The sequence below is a fragment of the Podarcis gaigeae genome, assembly GCF_964106915.1.
Source record: "Podarcis gaigeae genome assembly, chromosome: 2".
In the NCBI taxonomy this organism is placed as follows: domain Eukaryota; kingdom Metazoa; phylum Chordata; class Lepidosauria; order Squamata; family Lacertidae; genus Podarcis; species Podarcis gaigeae.
In genome coordinates, this window is record NC_139679.1 from 115,948,338 (window position 1) to 115,973,698 (window position 25,361).

General features: G+C 46.4%; 1 protein-coding gene across 1 annotated transcript in view; it reads left to right on the forward strand.

Moving 5' to 3' along the window:
* The first annotated feature begins 10,868 nt into the window (after positions 1-10,868).
* LOC310835812 (uncharacterized protein) overlaps positions 10,869-25,361 on the forward strand; it is a 47,008-nt gene continuing 32,515 nt past the window's right edge. The window contains 8 exon segments of the mRNA XM_083720792.1: positions 10,869-11,784; positions 12,469-12,958; positions 14,122-14,153; positions 14,155-14,215; positions 21,380-21,610; positions 22,853-22,875; positions 23,672-23,790; positions 23,916-23,975. Of these exon segments, the coding sequence (XP_083576918.1) occupies positions 12,545-12,958; positions 14,122-14,153; positions 14,155-14,215; positions 21,380-21,610; positions 22,853-22,875; positions 23,672-23,790; positions 23,916-23,975 (940 nt within the window). The 5' untranslated portion in view covers positions 10,869-11,784; positions 12,469-12,544.

A 25,361-nucleotide genomic window follows, 5' to 3' on the forward strand; every position in this document is an offset into this window, starting at 1 on the left:
AATCGAAAGCTACTCGGCTCACTTCCACTCCTTCAGGACGAGCTGGCGGTGGAGGCTCCTGCCTGGATGGTCAGTCCACTCCTGAACTGAACTGAACCCGATCAGCCTCGCCCTTGGCAGCACCAGGAATAGCCCCCCGTCCTTTTCCCCTTGCAGAATAGGGGCGAAACAGAAACATGTGGGTTTCCTATTTCTCTTTGCAAAAGGGGAGCTTTCATCTAGGAAAAGAGGGTTTTGCAAAACTTAAATATGATTTCAAAAAAAGGGTAAAGAATACAGTAGTTCTTGCCTCCCCCCCCCCTCCAACTTTTAAGGGCAGGTGTCCAGTCTTGAGGGAGGAGGGGCCAAGAGAAAGAGGAAATGGATGTTATTTTAACAAGGGGGGGGCGTACAGAGATGCCGCAGCAGTTGGGGTGGGGTTAAGTCTTTTATACAAGACTGTGTCGTGTGTATTCTTTTTAAGAGGGAATAAAAGGGAATTACCAGGAAACTTATTTTAGAGGCTTAAACAAGCCTGGCAAAGACCTTATCCACTGTGTAAGTTTAAAAGGGGAATGTTCCTCTGCTAAATTGTAGAACTTTTAAACACAAGTTGGGGAGGATATAGTTAAACAATATGTCCTCTCCTACCTCCCTGAACATTCCCACACCTCTCTCCCTCTGGCAGTTCGGAAAGCCACTTCCCCCACAGAGGCAGGTGGCCCCCTGACAAGTTTTCTGAAAGGCTCAGATGATCGACTATATGGGATTGGCAGAAATGACCGCCAGAATCCGAGACCAGGGAAAAGAGTCGGCGGAAGAGGACTGGAGGAAATGTAAAGACTATTTGCAGAAATATTGTAAAATTAATGAATGTTAGAATGATGTTGGACAGAAATTAAATGGTTAGCAGCTGTAATGCAAAGGTAGAGCAATAAGTTAAAATAAGTTATATTAAGTTACAATAAGGATTTGCTCAGTTAAGAATTTAAACTGGAATACAAAAGGGGGAGGTGAGAGGAGGTCCGGGAAACAAGGTAATGGAAATAAGTAATGGGAATTATATTTGTTTTGTTTTTTTGTTTTTGTTTTTTTTAATTGTGTATTTTTGTATTTTTGTTATTTTTTGTGCATTTTTTGTTTTCTGTTGGTTTTGTATTAAATTGGAAATTCTAATAAATATCTTTTTAAAAAAAAGTTTTCTGAAAGGCTCTCCTCTGGTGTGTACGTCAGCGCCTTCCTGAGCTAGGTGAATAAATCTTCAAAATTTCTGTGTTTAAAACACTCTTTAAATAGGAACATAAGAATGTAAAAAGATCCTTGCCTGCCAAAGTCTAGCACCCTGTTTTCACAGGGGCCAACCACATGAATCACAAGGAGAACATGAGGGAATTAACCCTCTCTCATTTTAATAAGCCCATTCAGGTCACTGCCATTTTTTAAAAAAGATTCATATTACAGCCAAAAATGTTTTCATGTGTGCTGAACTGTTCACGTGCTGCAGGATTTGTGCAGAGCAACAGCAGGTATCTGTGAATGAAAGAAAAGGCGTGGCAGAGAGTCCTCTTTCTTGAGTTCTTTCTCTTTGTGCAAAGGTCTGTCCGTGAGGTGCCTGAAGATTTACTCCATTATCTGCTTGTTTGCCCAATTTATGAGTGCTAAAGAGCCACCTTATGGAAATATTTTAAATCGCTTAGCAGACAGACCAACTGGGTACCTTATTTTTCGCCCTATAGGACACACTTTTTCCCCTCCAAAAATGAAGGGGAAATGTGTGTGTGTCCTATGGGGCGAATGCAGGCTATCAGGAAGCTATCTCCCACAGCTTGCGGAGAGCTGCCTGCACCGAATAAGCCTGGGGCACGCTGAGCTCAGCACCCCCCAGGCTTCGCGCGGTTCTCCACAAGCCTGGGAGAGCTGCGCGAAGTCGCACAGCTGTCCCACAGCTTGTGGATAGCAGCCTGTTCTGGGGGCTGGGTCGGGGAAAGCTTGGGCTTCCCCTGCCCCAGCCCCGCACCTGGGGGGGAAATAAAGGGGGGGAAATTATTTCCCCCCCAAAAAACTAGGTGCGCCCTATGGGCCGGTGCGCCCTATGGGGCGAAAAATACGGTATTTGATGATGATGATGGTGGTGGTGGTGGTGGTGGTGGTAGTAGTAGCAGTAGTAGTAAAGGAGAATGCAAAATGATTTTTTTGTTTTGGTTTTATAGTTGAGTTTCAGGCAGTGGGACCAATTGTCCCACTTTTTCCATAGAAAAAGTGAAATGCAGAGTTAGTTTATCTGAAAGGTTGTGGAAATGCTTAATGCTGAATAGTTTTTCCCTTTCAGGCATTTTTTCCATCCCCAGTCCCTTCACGTCCTGCTGCCATCCTGTAGTCTCCTCTCATCTCAAGCCACACACTCTGGATCCGCCATGGCCTCAGCCCCACCAACCATGGATGTAGGAGCAACAGTCTTGTGCCCCATCTGCAAGGACTTCCTGACAGACCCAGTGACTTTGCACTGTGGCCACAACTTCTGCCGGAGCTGCATCACCAAGCACTGTGAGGTATGGGTTGAAATTGACATGGGGGACTGCAAGTGTCCCGTTTGCATGGAGAAGATCCGAGAAAGGAGTTTCCGCTGCAATTGGCAGCTGGCAGATGTAGCAGAATTAATCAAACTTGAGGGAAAGGAACTATGTGAGAAACACAAAGAAAGACTCCGCCTGTTCTGCAAACAAGATGAAGAATTGGTGTGTTTGGTTTGTCAGCAATCCCCAGAACATAAATCACACACGGTGGTTCTCAAGGAAAAGGTTGTCCAGGAATACAAGGTAGGAAGTCATTCTGACACTTGCTAACAGAAGCCTTTCCCATCTGTGTTTATGTGTGAGTGTGCATGTGCAAAATATGCTGTCAATGTGGCTGTAAAGCAAACATAATAAATTGCTAATCTGCACCTTAATGTGAATCAAAAATTGGGCCTGGTCTCTGTGCTATCGAAAACAAAAACAAAACTTTGTTCTGCTTCAAAAGGAACCTTTAAAAACGTGCTTTTGTTTTTAAAAACACTATTGCACTTGTGCCAAAAGGCTCCTATGTAGTAATAATAATAATAATAATAATAATAATAATAATACTATTTAGTTTTTTATTGACTTTTTTCCAAATATGAAGCAGTAAATTGATACAAAAAGAAAGTAAGAAAAAATAAGAAAACACACCACTGTGTAAAGGGGGGGGCATCATATGAATATACAGTGGTACCCCACAAGACGAATGCCTCGGAAGACGAAAAACTCGCTAGACGAAGGAGTTTTTCGTTTTCTTAGACGCTTCGCAAGACGCATCTCCCTATGGGCTTGCTTCGCAAAACGAAGCTTGCCCCGCAAGCTCCGGGGATAGCGGGGAAGCGCAGCGCGTCTTCCCCGCTGTCCCTGGACCTCTTTTGAAGCAAGGGGCGGCGGAGAGAAGATTGCTTCTCCCTGTTGCCAGCCCCTCAATCTCCGGGGACAGAGGGGAAGGCGCACGCGCCTCTCCCCGGACCCCTTTTGAACCAAGGGGCGGCAACAGGGAGAAGCAATTCTCCCCGCTGCCCCTTCCCTTGCTTTAAAACAGGTCCGGGGACAGAGGGGAAGGCGCGCGGCGCTTCCCCTCTGTCCCCGGACGGTCTCCATAGGAATGCATTGATTGATTTTCAATGCATTCCTATGGGAAACTGTGCTTCGCAAGACGAAAAACTCGCAAGAAGAAAAAACTTGCGGAACGAATTTTGTCTTGCGAGGCACCACTGTATACAAAAATACCCTAACCCGTATGTATGTATGTATGTATGTATGTATGTACAATATGTAGTAAGAGTTGCTCGGTCCCTGCTCCTGCCAACCTAGCAGTTCAAAATCATGTCCTGGTGCAAGTAGATAAATAGGTACCACTCCGGTACCACTCCGGAAGGTAAACGGTGTTTCTGTGCACTGCTCTGGTTTCGCCAGAAGCAGCTTAGTCATGCTGGCCACATGACCCAGAAAAATTGTCTGTGGACAAACGTCGGCTCCCTCTGCCAGTAAAGTGAAATGAGCACCGCAACTCCAGAGTCGTCCGCGACTGGATCTAATGGTCAGGGGTCCCTTTACTTTTACCTATGTACAGTGGTACCTCGCAAGACGAATGCCTCGCAACACAAAAAATGCGCAAGACGAAAGGGTTTCTCGTTTTTTGAGTTGCTTCGCAAGACGATTTTCCCTATGGGCTTGCTTCGCAAGACGAAAACGTCTTGCGAGTTTGCTTCCTTTTTCTTAAAGCCGTTAATAACCAGGGAATCCGCGCTCCGCAAGACGAAAAAATCACAAGACAAAACAACTCGCAAAACGAATTAATTTCATCTTGCGAGGCACCACTGTAGTAAGAGTAATAAAATGGAAGTTCTCATATTAATCTTTATTTTAAAATGTACAGCAAAAAAAAGAAACTACTGCTATTATTATTATTAGTTTATAATGTTTTAGATAGTTGGGGCCATAAGAACATGGCCAAAAGCAGCATATCCCAATGCAAAAGTCTATTCAGCCCCATTTGTCAGGATCCCACCCTCCTTGGCCAGATGAAATAGGCTTGTCTGCCAGGCAATACTGTAATACTCAGCTGCGACAGTCCAAAAAAAATCTAATAGTAGGGCCCCAGGCACTAGAAGTAAGCATAATATTAAAGACAACCCCTGAGCCCTAATCAAACCTGAGACTTTGTTTTCTCTTTAGACCCTCATCTTTGGTCACCTGGAGCATCTAAGGAAAGAGAGAGAGAAAATTCAGACTTATAAAGGGAACAAGTACTGGAAAGACCAAGACATAATGTAGCTCCATTGCTGACTGATTTACCATAACATTTCAAATTAAGGTCTTTATAAAGACTCTGGCTCCTCTTTTCCTTTTTCTTCCTGGTTCTTGAAGAAATTAACAGAAACTGAGAAGCAGAATACAGTGGAGAAGTTCAGACAACTGCACCAGTTTCTGGAAGAATGAGAAAAGCTTCTGCTTACAGATAGGTAGCCGTGTTGGTCTGCCATAGTCAAAACAAAAAAATCCTTCCAGTAGCACCTTAAAGACCAACTAAGTTAGTTCTTGGTATGAGCTTTCGTGTGCATGCACACTTCTTCAGATACACTGAAACAGAAGGCACCAGACCCTTCTATATAGTGAGAAGGTGGGGAGGGGTATTACTCAGAAGGGTCGTGCGAATGGGTGATTGGCAGATAGCTGTGATGAGCCTGTTGACGACTCTTAACGACTGCAATAGGTCTTACAGGAAAAAGCAAGGGGTGAGAAGGTGAAAAATGGCTTTGTCATGTATAATGAGATAAGAATCCAATATCTTTGTTCAGACCAGGTCTCTCCATGGTTTTAAGTTTGGTAATAAGTTGCAATTCAGCAGCTTCTCTTTCCAGTCTATTTCTGAAATTCCATTGTAATAGAACAGCTACTTTGAGATCTTGTATAGAATGTCCTGGGAGATTGAAGTGTTCTCCTACTGGTTTCTCTGTCTTGTGATTCCTGATGAATCTGCTGAATGAGATAGAAGAGATGGAGAAGGAGATTGCAAAAAGAAGGGAGAAGCACTTGGCCAGACTCTGCAGGAAACTCTCCTCTCTTGAAAGGAGCATCCGGGAGATGGAGGAGAAGAGTCAGCAGCCAGCGAGTGAACTTCTGCAGGTAAGACTGTGGCAAAGTTCCTTTTGCCCCACTTTCTCAGACACAGATCCATGCTTTCCCAGAATCGATCATTAACATGTAACCCTGGTTTGTTTGTTAGTTACTTAGTTTGGGGGTGGGGCTCAAGACAGAGGGTTTGGGGTGCAAAACGGAACAAAACTTGCAAAAATAATAATCAGAAGTTAATCTGAATTTAAGATTGGAAAAAATAAAAACTGAGAGAAATTGTTACATACGTCCATCCCTATCCAAAACTTTGGTGTCTGCTAGGCAGACGCACGCCAGAGAGCCAAAAAGCATCCCTTCCAGGGTCTGATGGGTCTTCATTATAGGCCCTGTGGTAGGCAGTGAATCCCATTCTTCCTCTTTTCCCTTCTAGGATGTGAGAAGCACCTTACAGAGGTAAGTGAATCCTGCTGATTTCCATTACTATAACTCTGTGAAGCTGGGAAATGTCCAGGAGGACAGGAAATAAAGCCTGCCCCTCCAGGCTCTTAGGATGTTGAATGACACACCTTACAGCACCTCACAAGTAAAACTAGGGCCCCTCTTTGAGCTTCTGGCACCCCACTTTTCCTCCAAAGTTCAGGGCCGGAGCATTTACTCTACAACAGGTTCAAACATTTAAGTTGCTTATGTACATCCAAGGTTTGTCTAGATGAGCCTTGGCACCCCTTCAAACTCTGTTATGATTCTAAGTGGCAAATCCACTTAATTGACTCTTGAAATGGGACTCCACTCAGTCTCTTCTTTTCCAGGCTAAACATACCCAGCTCCTTCAAACTCTCCTTGTAAGGCTTAGTTTCCAGACTGGATCATCTTTCCCTCCTTCCAGTTTCTCAACATCCACCTAATTCACTCCAGCAGCAAACTGACTGCTCCACTCAGTCCCATGCAGACACCTGTCTCATGGAACATAGAATCATAGAATCATAGAATCATAGACTTGGAAGAGACCACAAGGGCCATCGAGCCCAACCCCCTGCCAAGCAGGAAACACCATCAGAGCACTCCTGACATATGGTTGTCAAGCCTCTGCTTAAAGACCTCCAAAGAAGGAGACTCCACCACACTCCTTAGAAGCAAATTCCACTGTCGAACAGCTCTCACTGTCAGGAAGTTCCTCCTAATGTTTAGGTGGAATCTTTTTTCTTGTACCGTAAATTTCGCTCTATAACACGCAGATTTTTTCTCCTAAAAAGGAAGGGGAAATGTCTGTGCGTGTTATAGAGCGAATGTGTGGTCCCTGGAGCCGAAAAATCAAGCAAAAATCAAATCGCGGGGCTGCACGCTGCACAGAGAAGCGAAACTTGAAAAGAGGAAGCGGCTGCTTTCCTGCATTCTGCCTCAGGGTCTTACTGCCCACCCTTCTCTGTTTCCTTGCTGTGTTTGCTGAAACGGAACAAAGAGCAGGGAAAGCCCCTCCCCTCCAGGCAAGCTCCGGTGCTGCTGGGGGAGAGGGAGAGAGAGGGGGGAAGGGAGAGAGAGAGGGGGGGAGGGAGCGAGGGAGGGAGGGAGGGAGGGAGGGAGAGAGAGAGAGAGAGAGAGAGATGGCTGGCTGGCTTGGGTGGGGGAAAACTTTTGCCTTCATTTCCTCCCTACCCCTCTCCTGCATTCTTAGCCAGCTGCTTCTCTGCACACCCCTCTCCTGCTCCTTGTCCCTTCTGTGTTTTTCCTTCCCTCCCCACTTAAAATGTGGTTACAAAGCATAGATCCTCAGGATCTTTGCATTGGGTCACCCCAAATTCACCATCAGATCACATAGCATGTCCATGGCTACAGCCTGCCCCCCCAAAATCACGCACCCACTGTTGCCTGGGGCTGCAATGGTGCAAAAATGTGGTTAAAAAGCATGGATCCACATGGATCCTCAGGATCTTTGCATTGGGTCACCCCAAATTCACCATCAGATCACATAGCATGTCCATGGCTACAGCCTGCACCAAAAAAATCACGCACCCACTGTTGCCTGGGGCTGCAATGGTGCAAAAACGTGGTTAAAAAGCATGGATCCACAGGGATTCTCAGGATCCTTGCATTGGGTCACCCCAAATTCACCATCAGATCACATAGCATGTCCATGGCTACAGCCTGCCCCCCCAAAATCACGCACCCACTGTTGCATGGGGCTGCAATGGTGCAAAAACGTGGTTAAAAAGCATAGATCCACAGGGATTCTCAGGATCTTTGCATTGGGTCACCCCAAATTCACCATCAGATCACATGTCTGTGGCCACAGCAGGAAGCCCAAAAATGATACATCCACTGTTTCATTCAGAATGTTTTTTCCCTTGTTTTCCTCCTCTAAAAACAATGTGCGTGTTATGGTCAGGTGCGTGTTATAGAGCGAAAAATACGGTAGTTTGGAACCATTGCTCCGTGTCCGCTTCTCTGGAGCAGCAGAAAACAACCTTTCTCCCTCCTCTATGTGACATCCTTTTATATATTTGAACATGGCTATCATATCACCCCTTAACCTCCTCTTCTCCAGGCTAAACATGCCCAGCTCTTTTAGTCGTTCCTCATAAGGCATTGTTTCCAGGCCTTTGACCATTTTGGTTGCCCTCCTCTGGACACGTTCCAGTTTGTCAGTGTCCTTCTTGAACTGTGGTGCCCAGAACTGGACACAGTACTCCAGGTGAGGTCTGACCAGAGCAGAATACAGTGGCACTATTACTTCCCTTGATCTAGATGCTATACTCCTATTGATGCAGCCCAGAATTGCATTGGCTTTTTTAGCTGCCGCGTCACACTGTTGGCTCATGTCAAGTTTGTGGTCAACCAAGACTCCTAGATCCTTTTCACATGTACTGCTCTCAAGCCAGGTGTCACCCATCTTGTATTTGTGCCTCTCATTTTTTTTGCCCAAGTGCAATACTTTACATTTCTCCCTGTTAAAATTCATCTTGTTTGTTTTGGCCCAGTTCTCTAATCTGTCAAGGTCGTTTTGAAGTGTGATCTTGTCCTCTGGGGTGTTAGCCACCCCTCCCAGTTTGGTGTCATCTGCAAATTTGATCAGGATGCCCTTGAGTCCATCATCCAAGTCGTTGATAAAGATGTTGAATAAGACCGGGCCCAAGACAGAACCCTGTGGTACCCCACTAGTCACTCTTCTCCAGGATGAAGAGGAACCATTGATGAGACCCTTTTGGAGCACATCTTTCGGGCTATTCCACTGAGTCCCACACAGTTACCTCAGGGACAAGGGATCCTCAGATGTCTGACTCTGGGGTCTCTAGTAAGGAGGTGTTCCCTCCCCTCTGGGATTCCATCCCTCTCCCACCCCCCTTTTCCCCCTTTGCTGCTCTCAGAAACTCTGCAATTGAATGGGTATATTTTTCCCAACAGGTGTAAGCAAAGGGAGACCTTTTGGAATCCACTGGCTTTCCCACCTGAGCTGAAGAGGAGGATCTCAAAATTCTGGGTTGCAAATCCCATTCTATATGTTGAGATGGAGAAAATAAAAGGTAATGAAGAAAGGCTGCAAAGATTTTATACTGGATATTGTTGTTGTTTAGTTGTTTAGTTGTGTCCGACTCTTCGTGACCCTATGGACCAGACCACGCCAGGCACTTCTGTCTTCCACTGCCTCCCGCAGTGGTAGTTGTGTCTAATTTCTTTTTGTTGTTGCTGCCTGGCCATATTTCAGGTAGGTGTAGGTGTGGGTGGGTGGCTGGGTGTGTAAGGAAGACTTCCCAAAGATAGAAAAAAAAGATTGCATTTTTTCCTGGGTGAAGTCTTGATCCAGAACAATACATAGGATAAAATAGGTCTCAGAGGCTGACCCCATTGTTGAGTTGTCACACAAAACTAGGGCTGCCATACTTCAAAAAGAAAAGCTGTTGAGCTTTCTTTTTGGCCAAAGTTTTGAAGCTTTTTTTTTTTTTCTTTGTGCCAAATGGCAAAGAAATTGGACATTTTTGAACTACTTCTGAAGGGAATCAGCAAAAATGATTCTTGTTCCATGCATAGAAAACATAGGAGAAAACAGGTCCCATGCCTAGAAAGCACAGGTCTGAAAGGTTTTCAGTCTCTCCTGTGCTTTCTAGGCACGGGTCAACGCAGTTTTTTGTTTGCCCCTCTGCTTTCCCCAGGAAAACCCACTGAATTAGGAACAAATGTCAATCCTCAGAAAAACCAATTGATCTTTTCCCTGATTCAGCTACAAACAGCAAGCAGAAGTGTGGGTGACCCCCAAGTGGGTCTGTGGGGCCGAGTCTGCCCTAAAGTGCTTCCCTGATGGCACTACGGGTAGGAGAAGGGGAAGAGTCAGGGCTCCAAAGCATAAAATGAAAAAGAATTCATTTTCTGCATCCTGAACAACATGGGTGTGGTGGGACGTTCAGACAAAGATCAAAGCTATCACTTATTAACCAATCAATGGCAAATGTATGATAGCTGATAAAAAGACCTGTTCAGGAAAAACATGGATTTGTTTTATACAGTTATAAATATATGCCAAATGCCTGGTTTTTTCTTTTCATTATTGAAAAAGAGCAGTTTATGTTTGGGGTAAGACGAGGTGGTGAGCAAATGGGTGTTCTGTTAGGAGGAGAGAAGATAGAGGGGGAGAAAGAAGCTGAGATCTCCCAGCAGAAGAAAAGAACAGTTGCTGGTTGTCATCACAGCTGTACAAAGTGCACAGCCTTTGCCCCTTCATAAGCAGGACAGGAGAAAGAACGGCTGGGAAGAAGAAGGAAAGGTAACCCCAGAATTTTTCCTTGATCGACCACACCATCTCCCTGCCCACAAGAGAAGCTATTCTGGGGGTGAGTATCTGACAACCAAACCCCACTGCATGTTCCCAGGCTGCCCTTGGCCAAAGCAGGTCTATCTTCATTCAATTCCCAATGTGTATAGAAGAGCCTTTTAACCATTCCTCTTCCTTGCCTTCCCCCACGATTCAGCTGAAGGTCAAGCCCCTATGGGAATGCTGTTAGCTCTGGGAGAGGAGCTCCCATGGGAGTCAATGGAGGTGTTGGCTGGGCACCCAAAGGTGGGCTTGGAGCCCTGCAATGGCTTCTGTCCCTGTCTGTCACCTCGATGCCATTCCTGGGCCACTCTTGGTGCAGCGCCAGGAAAGCGGACCTGCACATGAACGTGAGATTGTGTCCCACTGAATGATTATTTCATGGAGCTCCATTATTCTTTCTGCTGGATAGTGAATACATGAAGCAGGGAAACATTTCTGAAAAGGTGACCTGTTTTGCTTTAAATGGGCAATTTTAAGGATGAAGATTTGTGGGGATGATAATTTCTTCAGTGGAGCTCTTTTTTAATTGATAGACTGCCTTGTTTTAATAGCTATTTTAACAGCTCAATATATTTCAGCATTTTTTATGTATTTTGCTTTGTAATATCTTTGGCTTTTTATTTATTTCAAAAAAATACTGCCTAATTGTGGAAGAACCCAAAGCAGTTTACAAAAACGATAAAAACAATTCAATTATCTCTAAAAAAATATATGTAAAACTATAATTTTAAACATACAAACCATTTCAACCGCAGTAGAACAGACTAAAACAAGTGAAAACTCATTGAAACTTTCTAATCATCTGGGTTGTCTTGCCTAAATAAGAATGTTGTCAGCAAGCACTGAAATGAAAACTGTGAAGGTGCCTGCTTAATATCAGTATGAAGGGAGATCCAAAGGGTTGCTGCCACCATGCTAAATGATTGAGATCTAGCAAATGCAGCGCAGGTATTATGTGGCACTAGTAAAAGTGCCAATTCCTCTGACTGAAGCAGTCAAGTGGGCACATATGGGGTAAAGTGATTTTGTAGGTAAATGATGAATGAGTGTGCAAACAGATTTTCCATTTAGGTTTTATAGTTGAGTTTCAGAGTGGGACTGTTATACAAAAATTTGGTGTTGACTTTTACAGCCCATCTCTCCATCAAGGGACCCAGCATCCCTTAAGTCCATTATCACCAGAGAAGAATGAGTGGAGGGAGGAACCAGTGGAGGAAAGCAAAGAAAATATTTGATGTCTGTTGCAACAGAGTTCCCGCCCCCACCCCTGCCCTGCAAGGCAGTGAGGGGACCCAGAACAAAACCTTTTAAGATTTTAGAAATCGTACAGTCCTTAACCAAGGACCACTGAAAGTCATCATACAGGTATAGTGCCAAGCATTTTGTGTGTGTTTGATTGGCGTGAGAACATGTTTGGGGCCCAGAATAATGGACCCCCCAACATGGGGAGTGACGTGGATGGGGAGTTGCCTGTGGAAAAGACACAGAAAAGGGTTCTACTTGTAAATCAGACCATGCTCAGAATAATATGTTGGTCCAACATGTTTACAAATCTGCCACTCAGAGGTCTGAACAATACATGCTAAATGTTTTTCCGGGGCTTGGCAGAGCATCCTTTGGAAATGGTGAATACCTTGGTGTCAGAGTTTATTGACACAGACTGGCCCCTTTTCAAATACAGTGATTTGAAAGTACAAAGCTTTGCCGGGCTGTGGAAGAATGATTTTACCAAGAAGTTCCTTCTATCTACATGGAGGGGTCCCACAGTTCAAGTGGAGTCGAGTCTAAAGACGGCCTCGCTCTTGCTCTGTGAACTGTCTAAATTTTATACACTCAAATAGAAATAGTTTTTCTGGGAGTATTTCCTTATTCTTTGAAGGCCGGAGGATTGGTTTTCTGTGGTGAGTGTGTGCCTACTATATGCGAGCACCTTAAAATTTGTATAACAGGACCAATTGTGGAGGATACGTTTCATAAGAAAGTGAAATGCAGTTTGTTTTACTGGAAGGATGTGAAAACGATTAATACTGAACAGTTTTTACCTTACAGGCACTTGTTCCCCTCCTAAGTTTATTCCCCTCCTGCTGCCTCTCATCTCAACAAAGCCACAGATTCTTCCTCTATCATGGCCTCATCCTCATCCACGGATGTGGGAGAAGAAGCCACATGCCCCATCTGCATGGAGTATCTGACAGACCCTGTGACCGTGGACTGTGGTCACAACTTCTGCCGGCACTGCATTGTAAAGTATTTTGACACATGGGAACCAATGCAGGTGGGGGACTTGGAGTGTCCCGTCTGCAAAGCCCGGATGCAGAGAGGGAGTTTCCGCTCCAATTGGCAGCTGGCCAATATAGTGGAAAAAATAAAATTCATATCACCAAATAAAGGGGGAAAGGATCTGTGTAAGAGACACAAGGAAAAACTCCACTTGTTCTGCAAGGAAGATGAAGAATTGGTGTGTTTCGTTTGTGAGCGATCCCCAGAACATAAATCACACACTGTGGTTCTCAAGGAAGAGGCTGCCCAGGAATACAAGGTAGGAATTCATTTTGACACTTGCTAACACAACCCTTTCATATCTTTCTGTGTGTCTGTGTGCAGAATATGCTGTCAATGTGGCTATAAAGCAAACATAATAAATTGCTAATCTGCACCTTAATGTGGATCAAAAATTGGGCCTAGTCTCTGTGCTTTTCAAAAACAAACACATACTTTGTTCTGCTTCAAAGGCAACTGTCAGGGGTTCAGAAGGAGAGACACAGGAGGGGGAGCAAATGGAGAGTGAGGAGGAGGAGTACGAGGGGGGCGCAGGCAGTGACAGTGGCCAGAGTTATTCCACAAGCCTCTCTAGCGAATCGGAGGACTCACAGAAGGGAGCGCCGGTGGCCAGAGCGAAGAGAGGTCCAGGGGGGAAGCCCCAGGAGGAAGGGGCCAGCGGGGAGTCCCTGAGCAGCAGCTGGAGATCAGGACCAGCGTCTCCACCAGAGCGCAGTGGGGAGGGGGAGTCCCAGGAGTCGGGACCAGTGTCCTCACCACCAGAGGGAGGAGAGGAGTCAGGTTTGGCAACACCCACATCAGGAAGCGGGGAAACGGTCAGAAGGAAAGTCACCGGCTGGGCGCGCGCGCCAAGTTCAAATGTACAGGAGCGCGGCACAGCGGGGAGCCCGGGAAGGGAGCCAGGTCCTAAAGCCCGCCGGAGGGAGGGGCAAGACTCAGGAGGCTCAGCGTCAGAGGAGTCCAGGAAGGAGGGAACCCCAGAGGGCAGAAGGACCCAGCGAAGGAAAGAACAGCGTAGGAGGTGGAGCCGGGCTAGAATCTTAAACTGGTGTGGGTGGAGCAGTGAGTCAGAGGGGACTTAGCCGGTCTAGCTTCGAGACGTGGGTCTGCGCGCCCAGAGCTTGGAAATGGAAACTAAACTTTAATAAAGACTTTTGTATATAACATCCACTGGGCGTTGGTCCTCTGTGAGCTGGGACCTAGCGGCAGTCCTGACAGCAACTTTTTAAAATGTTGTCTTGTTTTTTAAAGCACCATTTTTTCTGCACTTCTGCCAAAGGGTTCCTATGTAATGTAGTAATAATAATGCTATTATCAGATAAATATCTAATAGTGGGGGACCACACAATAGAAATATATGTAGAATACTGAAGGTCCCCACTCCCAGTCCTAATCCAATCTGATATTTTGCTTTCTCTTTAGGCACTCATCTGTGATTGCCTGGAGCATCTGAAGAGAGAGAGAGAAAATTCTGGCTCATGAAGCAGAAGTAGGAGAAGAAAGCAACAGCCTGCTTGTAAGTGTCACAATCCCTACAAAGAGATCCAAGTATACTTGAAGGACCAAGGCTGGATCTATACTGATATGGAAAACACTATAAAACACACTATTTTACAAATTAGTTCTCAGTGCAATTTCTCATTGGGACAGATCACAACTCTGTAGGGGCCCCTGTGTCACATGTTTGTTGGTTGTTTTTTTAAAGATTTTTATTAGGGTTTCAACAGATTTTATCATAACAAACAAAACAAAACAACACAATAACAGACAATAAACAATATAACACATAAAAATCAAACAAAAATATATAAGTTCGGTTCTTAATTTCATGTACCTTGCTTTCCCAACCTCCTCACACCTCCCTTTTCTGTATTCCAATTTCCAAATTAGTTTCAGCAAACTCTTCCATTATTTTGACTGATTTTAATGTTACTTAATTTCTTTTAAATTAACCATTGCCGCTACTAACCACTTATCTTCTAATCCTCCATCATTGATTAATTTTGCTATGTTTCTTTACTTGTTACTTATAAAACATCTTTGCACATTCCTTTCAACTTTGTCACTAATGCCGCACTATCTCTATATCCTGCATCGTGTTAACATTCAAATAGTTTACAATGTTTTTGCAGATAATCTTTAAATTTCTTCCAATCTTCTTCTGTTTGTTCTTCTCCCATGTCTCGGATTCTGCCAGTCATTTCTGCCAGTTCCATGTAGTCTATCAGTTGCATCTGCCATTCTTCCAAGGTGGGCAAATCTTGTGTCTTCCAGTACTTTGCGATGAGTATTCTTGCTGCTGTTGTTGCATACATGAAAAAGGTTCTATCCTTTAACACCATCTGGCCAACAATGCCCAAAAGAAAGGCCTCTGGTTTCTTAAGAAAGGTATACTTAAATACCTTTTTCAGTTCATTATAGATCATTTCCCAGAAAGCCTTAACCTTTGGGCACGTCCACCAGAGGTGAAAAAATGTTCCCTCAGTTTCCTTACATTTCCAACACTTATTGTCAGGCACATGATATATCTTTGCAAGCTTAACTGGTGTCATGTACCACCTATAAATCATTTTCATAATATTTTCTTTCAAAGCATTACATGCCGTGAAATTCATACCAGTGGTCCATAACCGTTCCCAGTCAGCAAACATAATGTTATAACCAATGTCTTGTGCCCATTTAATCATAGCTGATTTGACCGTTTCATCTTGAGTATTCCACCTTAACAGCAAGTTGTACATTCTTGACAATACCTTAGTCTTAGGTTCTATCAATTCCGTTTCTAATTTCGATTTTTCCACCTGGAAACCTATTTTCTTATCCATATTAAAGACCTCTCTGATTTGGTAATAGTGTAGCTAGTCTCGCACTTTATCTTTTAATTTCTCAAAACTCTGCAATCTCCATGTATCTCCATCATGTTCTAGTATCTCCCTATATTTCGGCCATTTGGCCTCCATATTGAGTCTTTTCAGAGCCTTAGCTTCCACAGGTGACAACCACCTTGGGGTCTTGTTTTCTAATAAATCTTTGTATCTTGTCCAGACATTAAAAATTGCTTTCCTGACGATATGGTTCTTAAATGCTTTATGAGCTCTAACCTTGTCATACCACAAATATGCATGCCACCCAAACGCATTGTTGAACCCTTCCAAATCCAGAATGTCAGTGTTTTCAAGAAGTAGCCAGTCCTTCATCCAGCAAAAAGCTGCTGATTCATAATATAACTTCATGTCTGGCAGGGCAAACCCCCCTCTTTCTTTAGCATCAGTCAGTATTTTAAATTTTATTCTGGGCTTTTTGCCCTGCCAGACAAATTTAGAAATATCTCTCTGCCACCTCTTGAAACAGTCCATCCTGTCCACAATCTGCAAGGTCTGAAACAAAAACAACATTTTTGGCAATACATTCATCTTTATAGCAGCAATTCGACCCAACAAGGAGAGCTTCAAATTTGACCATATTTCTAGATCTTTTTTTACCTCTGACCAACATTTTTCATAATTGTCTTTAAATAAGTTCAGGTTTTTGGCTGTCATATTTATCCCTAGGTATTACACTTTCTTCACCACATTTAAATCTGAAATATACTCAGAGTCGCAAAGTGATTTCATGCTCTTTATTCAGCTCATAGTGGTGAGGAGGAATGAATGAATGTCCCCTCAAAGTATCTGCTTTATATACATTATTTACACAATGGGCTGCACATGATTGGCTAATTCTGGAATTCTACTGTAAGCCAATCAGGTTGTGGATTCACTTATATCTGGAGCATGATTGGGTGCTTCCTGCCAACCAATCATATTGCTGCATTGTTCTAGGACTGCTGCAATTTGGATCCTATTGTTCTAGGACCAATCAGACTGCTGCAGTTTGGATCCTATTCAACTCAGTACATAACACCCCTCCCCTCTAAGTTCCAGTCCTGCCCGGGAGGTCGCATTCATAGTCCTCAAGGTACGCCGGCGGCCTACGTGTGCGTTGTGGCCTGGGGTGTTCCCTGGTCCGGGGTTCAGGTTCTGGCTCGTGTTCCAAGGATGCTGGCTGTGATGGGCCTGTTTGGTCTGGCGCAACCGGCTCGCTCAGTCGTGGTTCTGGCTCCGGTGTCCTTTCGGCCTCGCAGGTCCTCTCTGTATTTACTGATTCTGCCTCTCCTGCTGCCCCCTCCTGCTCTATGGGCCTCACTGCCCCGCTGTTCCCTTGGGACTCCTCTGACCTTTCCTCCTCCTGGTTTTCTCCCGGGAATCGTCGCCGTATCTGGTCGCAGTGGCGGCGCCAGCATTGCCCCCCATCCGTTAGCACCTCGTACGACACGGGGCCAGTGACCCTGGTGACTGTGGCAGGTACCCATGCTGGGCCTGCCCCAAAATTCTTTGCGTACACTGGGTCCTGGGCCTTGAAGGTCCGGGGGTTACTGCCTTCCCCCACCACTACCTCATCCTGAGCTCTATCGGGGTGAAGGCGGTCCAATCTGATTGCAAGGCGCCGACCCATTAGTAGTTCAGCAGGGCTCTGGCCAGTCGTTGAGCTGGGGGTGCTGTGCTGTGCTAGGAGGAATGTGGCAAGGCGGTACTCCCAATTCCCTTGCGTCATTCGGCGAAGGGTGTCCTTGGTGGTCCGCACCATGCGTTCTGCTTGGCCATTGGTGGCAGGGTGGAATGGCGCCGAACGGATGTGGCGGATGGCGTTCTGCGCTGTGAAGGTTTGGAATTCTCCTGACGTAAATGCAGTCCCATTGTCTGAGACGAGAGTGTCAGGGAGCCCGTGGGTTGCAAAGAGCCTGCGTAGTACCCGGATGGCTGCGGATGTAGAAGTGGACGGTACCAGTGCAACTTCCAGCCATTTGGTGTAGGAGTCCACCACTATGAAGAATGTTTTCCCCTGAAAGGGGCCAGCGAAGTCCACATGCAGGCGTGACCATGGTGCTCGGGCGGACTCCCAGGACTGGACTGGGGCCCTTGGGGGATCTGGGCGGGATTCTTGGCAGGCCTGGCAGTGTTTGACCCAGGCCTCTATCTCTCCGTCGATCCCTGGCCACCACACATAACTCCTGGCCAGGGCCTTCATTCTTACTACCCCTGGGTGTGTCTCATGTAGGGCTGTGAGGACCCTTTTGCGGAGGGGCTGGGGAACAACAACCCTGCTTCCCCATAACAGGCACCCCTTGTGGGCCGACAGTTCATGTTTGCGGGTTGTGTAGCCAGCGAATTCTGGCCCAGGACTGCTGCTGGGCCATCCCCTCCACACCCAGTCCAGGACCCGGGAGATGACCCTATCTTTCTTGGAATGGTGTGCAACTTCTTGTGCCTGAATGGGGCGGTCAGGAAGCAGCTCCAGGCTCATAACCTCTTGTGCAGGTGCTGGGTCGGGGTCTGTTTCTGGTAGTGGTAGCCTGCTGAGGGCGTCCGCATGGCCCATCGCCTTCCCCGGGCGGTGAATCAGTGCATACTGGTAGCTGGCAAGGAAAATTGACCACCTGAGGACACGAGGAGACAGCACTTGGGGGGCCTGCTTTTCGGGAGCAAACAAGCCAAGCAACGGCTTGTGGTCAGTCACCACGGTGAAGGGCCGCCCATACAAGAAATCATGGAATTTTTTTACTCCCTTCACGATTGCGAGCCCCTCCTTGTCTATTTGCGAGTAGTTCCACTCGGTTGCGTTGAGTGTCTGGGAAAAGTATGCTACCGGTACCTCTCTCCCATCCGGGAGTTGGTGTCCCAGGACAGCGCCAATGCCATAGGGCGAGGCGTCGCATGCTAGCACCATCGGCAGCCTCTCGTCGAAGTGTGCCAAGACCGAGTTTGAGACAAGCAGGTCCTTGACTGCCTGGAATGCAGCCTCCTGGCGCTGGCCCCACACCCAAGGGGCCCGCTTGTCCAGGAGTCTGTGTAGGGGCTCCGCTACCGCCGCTTTGTGGGGAAGGAAGGAATGGTAAAAGTTCAATAGTCCCAAGAAGGCCTGAAGTTCAGTCTTGCTCTTGGGTGCTGGGGCATCACAAATGGCCCGTACCTTGTCCCCAGTTGGGTGGACCCCTTCTGCGTCCACCATAAATCCCAGAAAGTCCACCTGAGGCACTCCTAGTAGACATTTTTCCCTCTTCACCTTGAGACCCGCCATCTGGAAACGGTGCAGAACGGTGCGGAGGCGGTCCTCAAACTCCTCTGGTGTGGGCCCGGCAATCAACACATCATCGAAGAAGGGGGTGACGCCAGGAATCCCTTTAAGGAGCGAGTCCATTAGATTCTGGAATATGCCTGGTGCCACACTGACACCGAATTGCAGCCGCTTTACCCTGAACGCTCCTCTGTGCGTCACAATTGTCTGTGCCTCTGCTGTGGCCTCATCTACTGGAAGCTGTTGATATGCTTGGGCCAAGTCCAGCTTGCCAAAAATTTTCGACCCAGCCAGGGTGGCAAGGACATGGCTGACCACTGGCACTGGGTATGCATGGGCCGTGAGGGCCTTGTTTATGGTACATTTGTAGTCTGCGCAGATGCGGACTGAACCATTAGGCTTGACGGGTGTGACGATTGGGGTTTCCCAGGGGGCATTAGGCACCGGCTCCAGCACTCCTTGCTCCACAAGCCGGTCCAATTCCTCGTCTATACGGGGTTTCAGGGCGAACGGGACCCGGCGGGCCTTTAGCCTGACCAGTCGTACTGCGGGGTCAAGCTGTAGAGCAATGGGGGGGCCCTTATACTGTCCCAATTTCCCATCGAAAACCTCTGGAAATTCCTTGCATATGGCATCCACGTCCACTTGTAAGGTAGTGTGGTTTACCCCGGTGATGGCTAGCCCCAGTGGTCCAAACCATGCCAATCCCAGTAAGCTAATGTAGGGGCCCTTGACCACAAGCAAGTCCAGTTGCCGCGTCCGCCCTCGGTATTGCACCCTGAAGGTCCCCACCCCCATTGTGGGGACCTTACGTTTCTGGAAGTCCCGGAGGGTGAATGGGGCCGGCCTGAGTTTGGGACCCCCAGTAGGACACAGTTTCCTTAAGGTCCTTGCCGAGATTATGGATAGATTTGTACCCGTGTCAAGCTCCATGCGGCATGGGGCCCCCTCTATCCATACCTCTACATAAATTTTCTCTATGTTGGGGTAGGGCAACTGGTATACCTGGACGTCCGTGAGCTCCGTCGAGTTGCCTTGGTGTGTTGGGCCCCGGGACCTGGGGCTCTTGGATTGGTCATCTGATGCCTGGCGTCGGGTGGGCCGAGCCCGACACACCCGGGCGATGTTTCCCAATTTTCTGCACTGCCTGCACTCTACGTTGCGGAAACGGCAGGTCCTCCTCTCGTGACTTTCCCCACAGCTTGCGCAGTTCCCTCCTTCTCGTCGAGGCAGCTGTGGTATGTGGGCTGCTTGAGTGTGCTGCTGTACTCGGTGCACTTCCTCCCTGTCAGATCCTGAGTCGTCGGTGAGGTCTTCATGGTGAACCCTCGGTTGGGATGGCAGGCTCGGCCGTGCCTCTTGTGTCGACCTCTTGGCAGCTTCCGTTGCCAGGGCCTCCTCCAGAGCGACCTGGAACGTTAGGTCCTTCTTAGTGTAGAGGCGTCGTTGCAGCTTCTCATCCTTCAGGCCACCGACGAGGCGGTCCCGAAGCATGTTCTCCAGCTCTGAGAAGTTGCAGAAACGGGCGGCTTGGCGGAGAGAGGTCACAAACCCAGTTATGGTTTCCCCAGGGGCTTGCCGCTTTGCGTAGAAGGCATTTCGACGAGCCACCACTGAGGGCTGTGGCGAAAAGTGCCCCTTGAGCTGTTCCATTATTGTTTTGTATGGAACAGTAGCAACGTCTTCAGGCGCAAGGAGAGCCCGGGCGATTTCAAATGTCTCCTCTCCGCAGACGCTGAAGAATATCGCCCTCTTCTTGGCGTCTTCTTCATCGGTGACCCCTTTGGCTTCTAGTAGGAAGGTAAAACGGGAGGCGTACGCTTCCCAGTCTCCCGTTGCTGGGTTGAACGGCGAGAAGCTGCTGTCGGTTGGCATTCTGAGTTCCTTGTGTCCCGGAGCTGAAGCCTGGATACATGGTGCGAGACAGCGGTGCGGCAGGTGGCGGTTCTGCGGTGCTGTGTGTGGCAGTCAGCTCAGCGGGATCCCATCCTTGTCGCCAGTGAAATATACTCAGAGTCGCAAAGTGATTTCATGCTCTTTATTCAGCTCATAGTGGTGAGGAGGAATGAATGAATGTCCCCTCAAAGTATCTGCTTTATATACATTATTTACACAATGGGCTGCACATGATTGGCTAATTCTGGAATTCTACTGTAAGCCAATCAGGTTGTGGATTCACTTCTATCTGGAGCATGATTGGGTGGTTCCTGCCAACCAATCATATTGCTGCATTGTTCTAGGACTGCTGCAAATTGGATCCTATTGTTCTAGGACCAATCAGACTGCTGCAGTTTGGATCCTATTCAACTCAGTACATAACACCTGTCTCTTTCTGAAGCTTTTCTATTTCCGTTAAAATCATATTTTTCTCCAATACATTGGTTTTTTGCTTATTTAATTTAAATCCTGCCACCCACATGTTTGTAAGGCATATATTAGTGCAGTGTAGTTGAGTCCCAAGTCAAGATGTAGCCCCATTCCTGAGTGATTTACCATAACATTGTTAATGAAGGTCTTTCTAAAGACTCTGGCCTCTTCTTTTCCTCTTTCTTCCTGCCACTTGAAGAAATTAACAGAAAGTCAGAGGCAGGATACACTGGAGAGGTTCAAACAACTGCACCAGTTTCTGGAAGAACAAGAAAAGCATCTGCTGAATGAAATAGAAGAGATGGAGAAGGAGATCACAAGAAGAAGGGAGGAGCACCTGGCTAGACTCTCAGATGAACTCTCCTCTCTTGAATGGAGCATCCGGGAGATGGAGGAGAAGAGTCAGCAGCCAGCGAGTGAACTCCTGCAGGTGAGACTGTGGCAGGAACAGCCCAAAGTTCCTCTCTAATGGTTTAACCACACTTACCTTTTGCTGCACTCTTTCCAGGCACAGGTCAGTGCATTCCAGGTTCCTACCCAAGCTTTCTTCCCCCCAGTCGTTCCCCCCCACCCAAATTCCTCTTTAAAGCTGAAGCACAACTAATGACAAATTGGGTTTTCTGTGCATTGCTGTTTGGCCCAATTCAGCTTTAAAGAGCAGGTTTTGACAGGGAAAGCTCTGTAGGAGAAAAAGGGGAAATTCTCAGACACTGAGCTTTACAGCGTGGACCATGTTGGAGCAAAGGGGGAGGGACGGAAAAGGAGGTCAGGTAGATTGGACTAATGTCAAATGGGACACAGAGTTGGGGCTTGCATCTCTGAGCAGGAGTGTACCAAGGTAGGGCAAGGGGGCTCCTAGCCCCAGGCACATGATTTTGAGGGAGTGCGAGCCAGGCACTCCCTTGCATGGATCCCGCCCTGCCTGGTGCCAGAGGTCTTGCCACCACGCCCCTCACGGAATGGCAGTGTTGGGGGGAGGCACTAGCCAAGGGCTGCATCAGAAACCTGATATGGAAAGGTGGAGTAAGTTAAAATCATCTTGGTTAGATGATCCTTGGAATCCCTTCCAACACTACAATTCTATGATTCTACGAAAAGCAAAGATCAGTGCAAAAAGCATGACAATACTGCCAAGGTTTTTGGTTTTGTTTCTTACTTTTCCCACTCTTGGTTGACTTGAGGGAATTGAAAAGCAGACAGAAAAGTATGGATAATTTTATTTGGCAAAGTAAGTGTCCCAGAGTGGATAATGTTACTATGCAAACTGTCCCACAGAAGAGAGGATTGGCAGCACCTGATTTAGCTAAGTAGTATGAAGCTGCTTAGCTAACTTTGTTAAAGTTCAGGATATCTCAGAAAAAGGAACTCTTTCAGTTGAAAGAGTTATCCATAAATTCCCCACTGGCCGAGATAGTAGGGAAACCTAGGAAAGACAGAGGAGACCTCATGAATTTTCATCAGAACATTAAAAATAAAAAAGAACGGAACTTAAGATTGGAAAATAATGGAAAGAAACCAGAATTGTTAGATGCATCCATACCTATCCAAAACTTTGGCATATGCTAGGCAGATTCACGCCAGAGGGCATCCATTGCAGGGGCTGATGGGTCTTCATTACAGGGCCTGTGGTAGGCAGTGAATTCCATTCTGACTTTCCTCTTTTCCCTTCTAGGATGTTAGAAGAACTTTGGAGAGGTAAGGGGATCCTGCTCAACTCCATTAATATCACTCCCTGAAACTTCACAGGTAAACTGGGAAAGAATATAATATGAAGATTATTAAGTGGAATAGAAATGAAATGAATACTAATGATAATGATAATACTTCACAGTATCTAGGTTTGCCACACGATCAGCAAACTCTGTGATGGCTGCCCCCCTCAGTCCCACACAAACACCTGTCCCATGCACCATCTGTGGGACTATTCCCCAGAGTCCCACACTGTTACCTGTCACCAGTGGGGCTAAAAACGGGGAGCAGGAGTTGGGGTGTTTGCCACACTCCTGAACATATCCCAACTGCAGTATGTAACTTCAAGGTGTCACTTGGGTTCATGATAAGAGGATGTTGTTGTTTAGTCGTTTAGTTGTGCCCGACTCTTCGTGACCCCATGGACCAGAGAAGGCCAGGATAGAAGGAATATTTCACTTTTGTCAACAACAGCAACCATCTTTAACTCCTCCACATCTTTCTTGCCTGTTGTAGGCAATGCAGCTGAAATGGAAAAACTCTGAGCAGGATGGAATCACTTGATTTTATTTTATTTCTCCGTTTGAGTAGATGTCAGATATTCAAACAAAGGGCTGCTCCTTTGGCCCTCAGTTGTCTGGCTTTGGAGTCCCTAGTAAGGCGGAATCTTCCCCCCTCTGTGACTCCATTCCTCTGTCTCTCCCTCTTGGTTTTCTACAGTTTCTCTCCTCTCAATTCCTTTCTTTTGCTGCACTCGGAAATTCTGGATTTGAAATGGGTTAACATGTATTTTTCCCATCAGGTGTGCGGAGAGGGGGACATCTGAATATCCACTGACTTTCCCACTAGAATTGAAGAGGAAGATCTCAGAATTCAGGGCTGCAAATCCCTTTCTATATGTTGGGATGGAGAAAATAAAAGGTAATGAAGAAAGGCTGCAGGGATTTTATTAGTCCAAAATATGTTATGAAGTGAATTTTTTGCTGTGAAATTATTTGAGTTATAAAAGTCTATTTCTCAAACTTTATATCTCTTTGCTTCTTCAGATGATCTGTTATCCAGACTGCTTCAGAAAGGTAAATTTTGGGTGAAGGACCAAATTCAAGGTGGGGTTTGGGACTGGTATTTCAATGGGACTGTGATCTGTCCTGTCCTTTGTGTTATTCTGAGAGAGGGAGAAGTAGTACCTGCATATAATATTTTGGATTGAGGCGGGGAAAATTTGTGCTCCAAGAGGGTTAATGTGTTTGCAGCCTAATTCTTCTCCTTCCCCTTTTTTCCTTTTGCTGGATTCTTTGATCTTCTCCACATTAAACATGATTGGACTCTTAATTGGCACTTTTGCTCTGTTTTAATTAAATGAGTAGTCCACACACCCAAAACACCATATTTATTTGAATGTAATGTCCACAGTTATGGTCAAATTACATTGCAAAAATTAGAGTGCCCATTACATTTGATTGCACATTTACATTCACCCGCAAATACTTTTTTTGGTTTCAAGGTATTGAAAATTGAGGTGCACATTAGATTTGGAGGATCCTCCGTTCGCGGCTGCAGCTGCGAGCTGAGGATCCTGGCGCCAGCAGCAAACTGCTAAGTACAGCGCATGTGTGGCATTGCAAACATGAGCAGTACATAGCGACGCCGCACATACTCTGTATAGCAGTTTGCCACCAGTGCCACTCCAACACCGGACGGATGGTGCTGGGATCCCTCTGGCGCTGCTACAACCTGCAGCGGCAATGGAGGGATCCCAGCACCATCCATATGGCGCTAGAGTGGCACTGGTGCCAAACCGCTATACAGCGTATGTGCGGCGTTGCTACGTATGTGCCATACATCGTACGCACATGTGCTCCGGGTGTCACAATACCTTCCTTTGCCCCTGCCCCCCCCCTGAATATTTCCTTAGAAAACCTCAACCACTTAGCGGTGCGGGGGGAACCCACAACAACATTGTGGGTAAAGGTAGTTACTATTTTAAATATGACAATCTTAACGAGTATGCTCCCGCTACAGCCAACATGTCCTTGATGTGCTAAAACTGCCAAGTTTCTGCAAGCTTGCTTCAAAATGCTTAAAGATGCTAGTATGTTTTCAGGACAATCAAGGAGCTTTAAGATCACTACTGCCAGAGTCAACATTTTATAAATCTTAGTCAAATAGCCTTTAGCCTGTAATTGTGTGTGTAGTGGTATTGTGGTTGTAAAAAAACCCAACACTGGAGGCTCACAAGGGAATTAAATCTGTTAGGTTGTCTCATTTGCTACCCTCCCCAGATTTCAATGGAAGACTCAGTCCTGAATGCAATGCAATAAAGCCCCATTTATCTAAGAGGGAATCTGGTTCCTGGGGTGTTTCTTGGATCTGGATGCCCCATTCCATCTCTTGACTGATTCTGCCTCTCTTTTCTTCATTTCCCTCCCAACAGCATATGTTTCTCTGTTACTTGACACCTGACTGTTAATACAAATGAGTTAACAGAATTT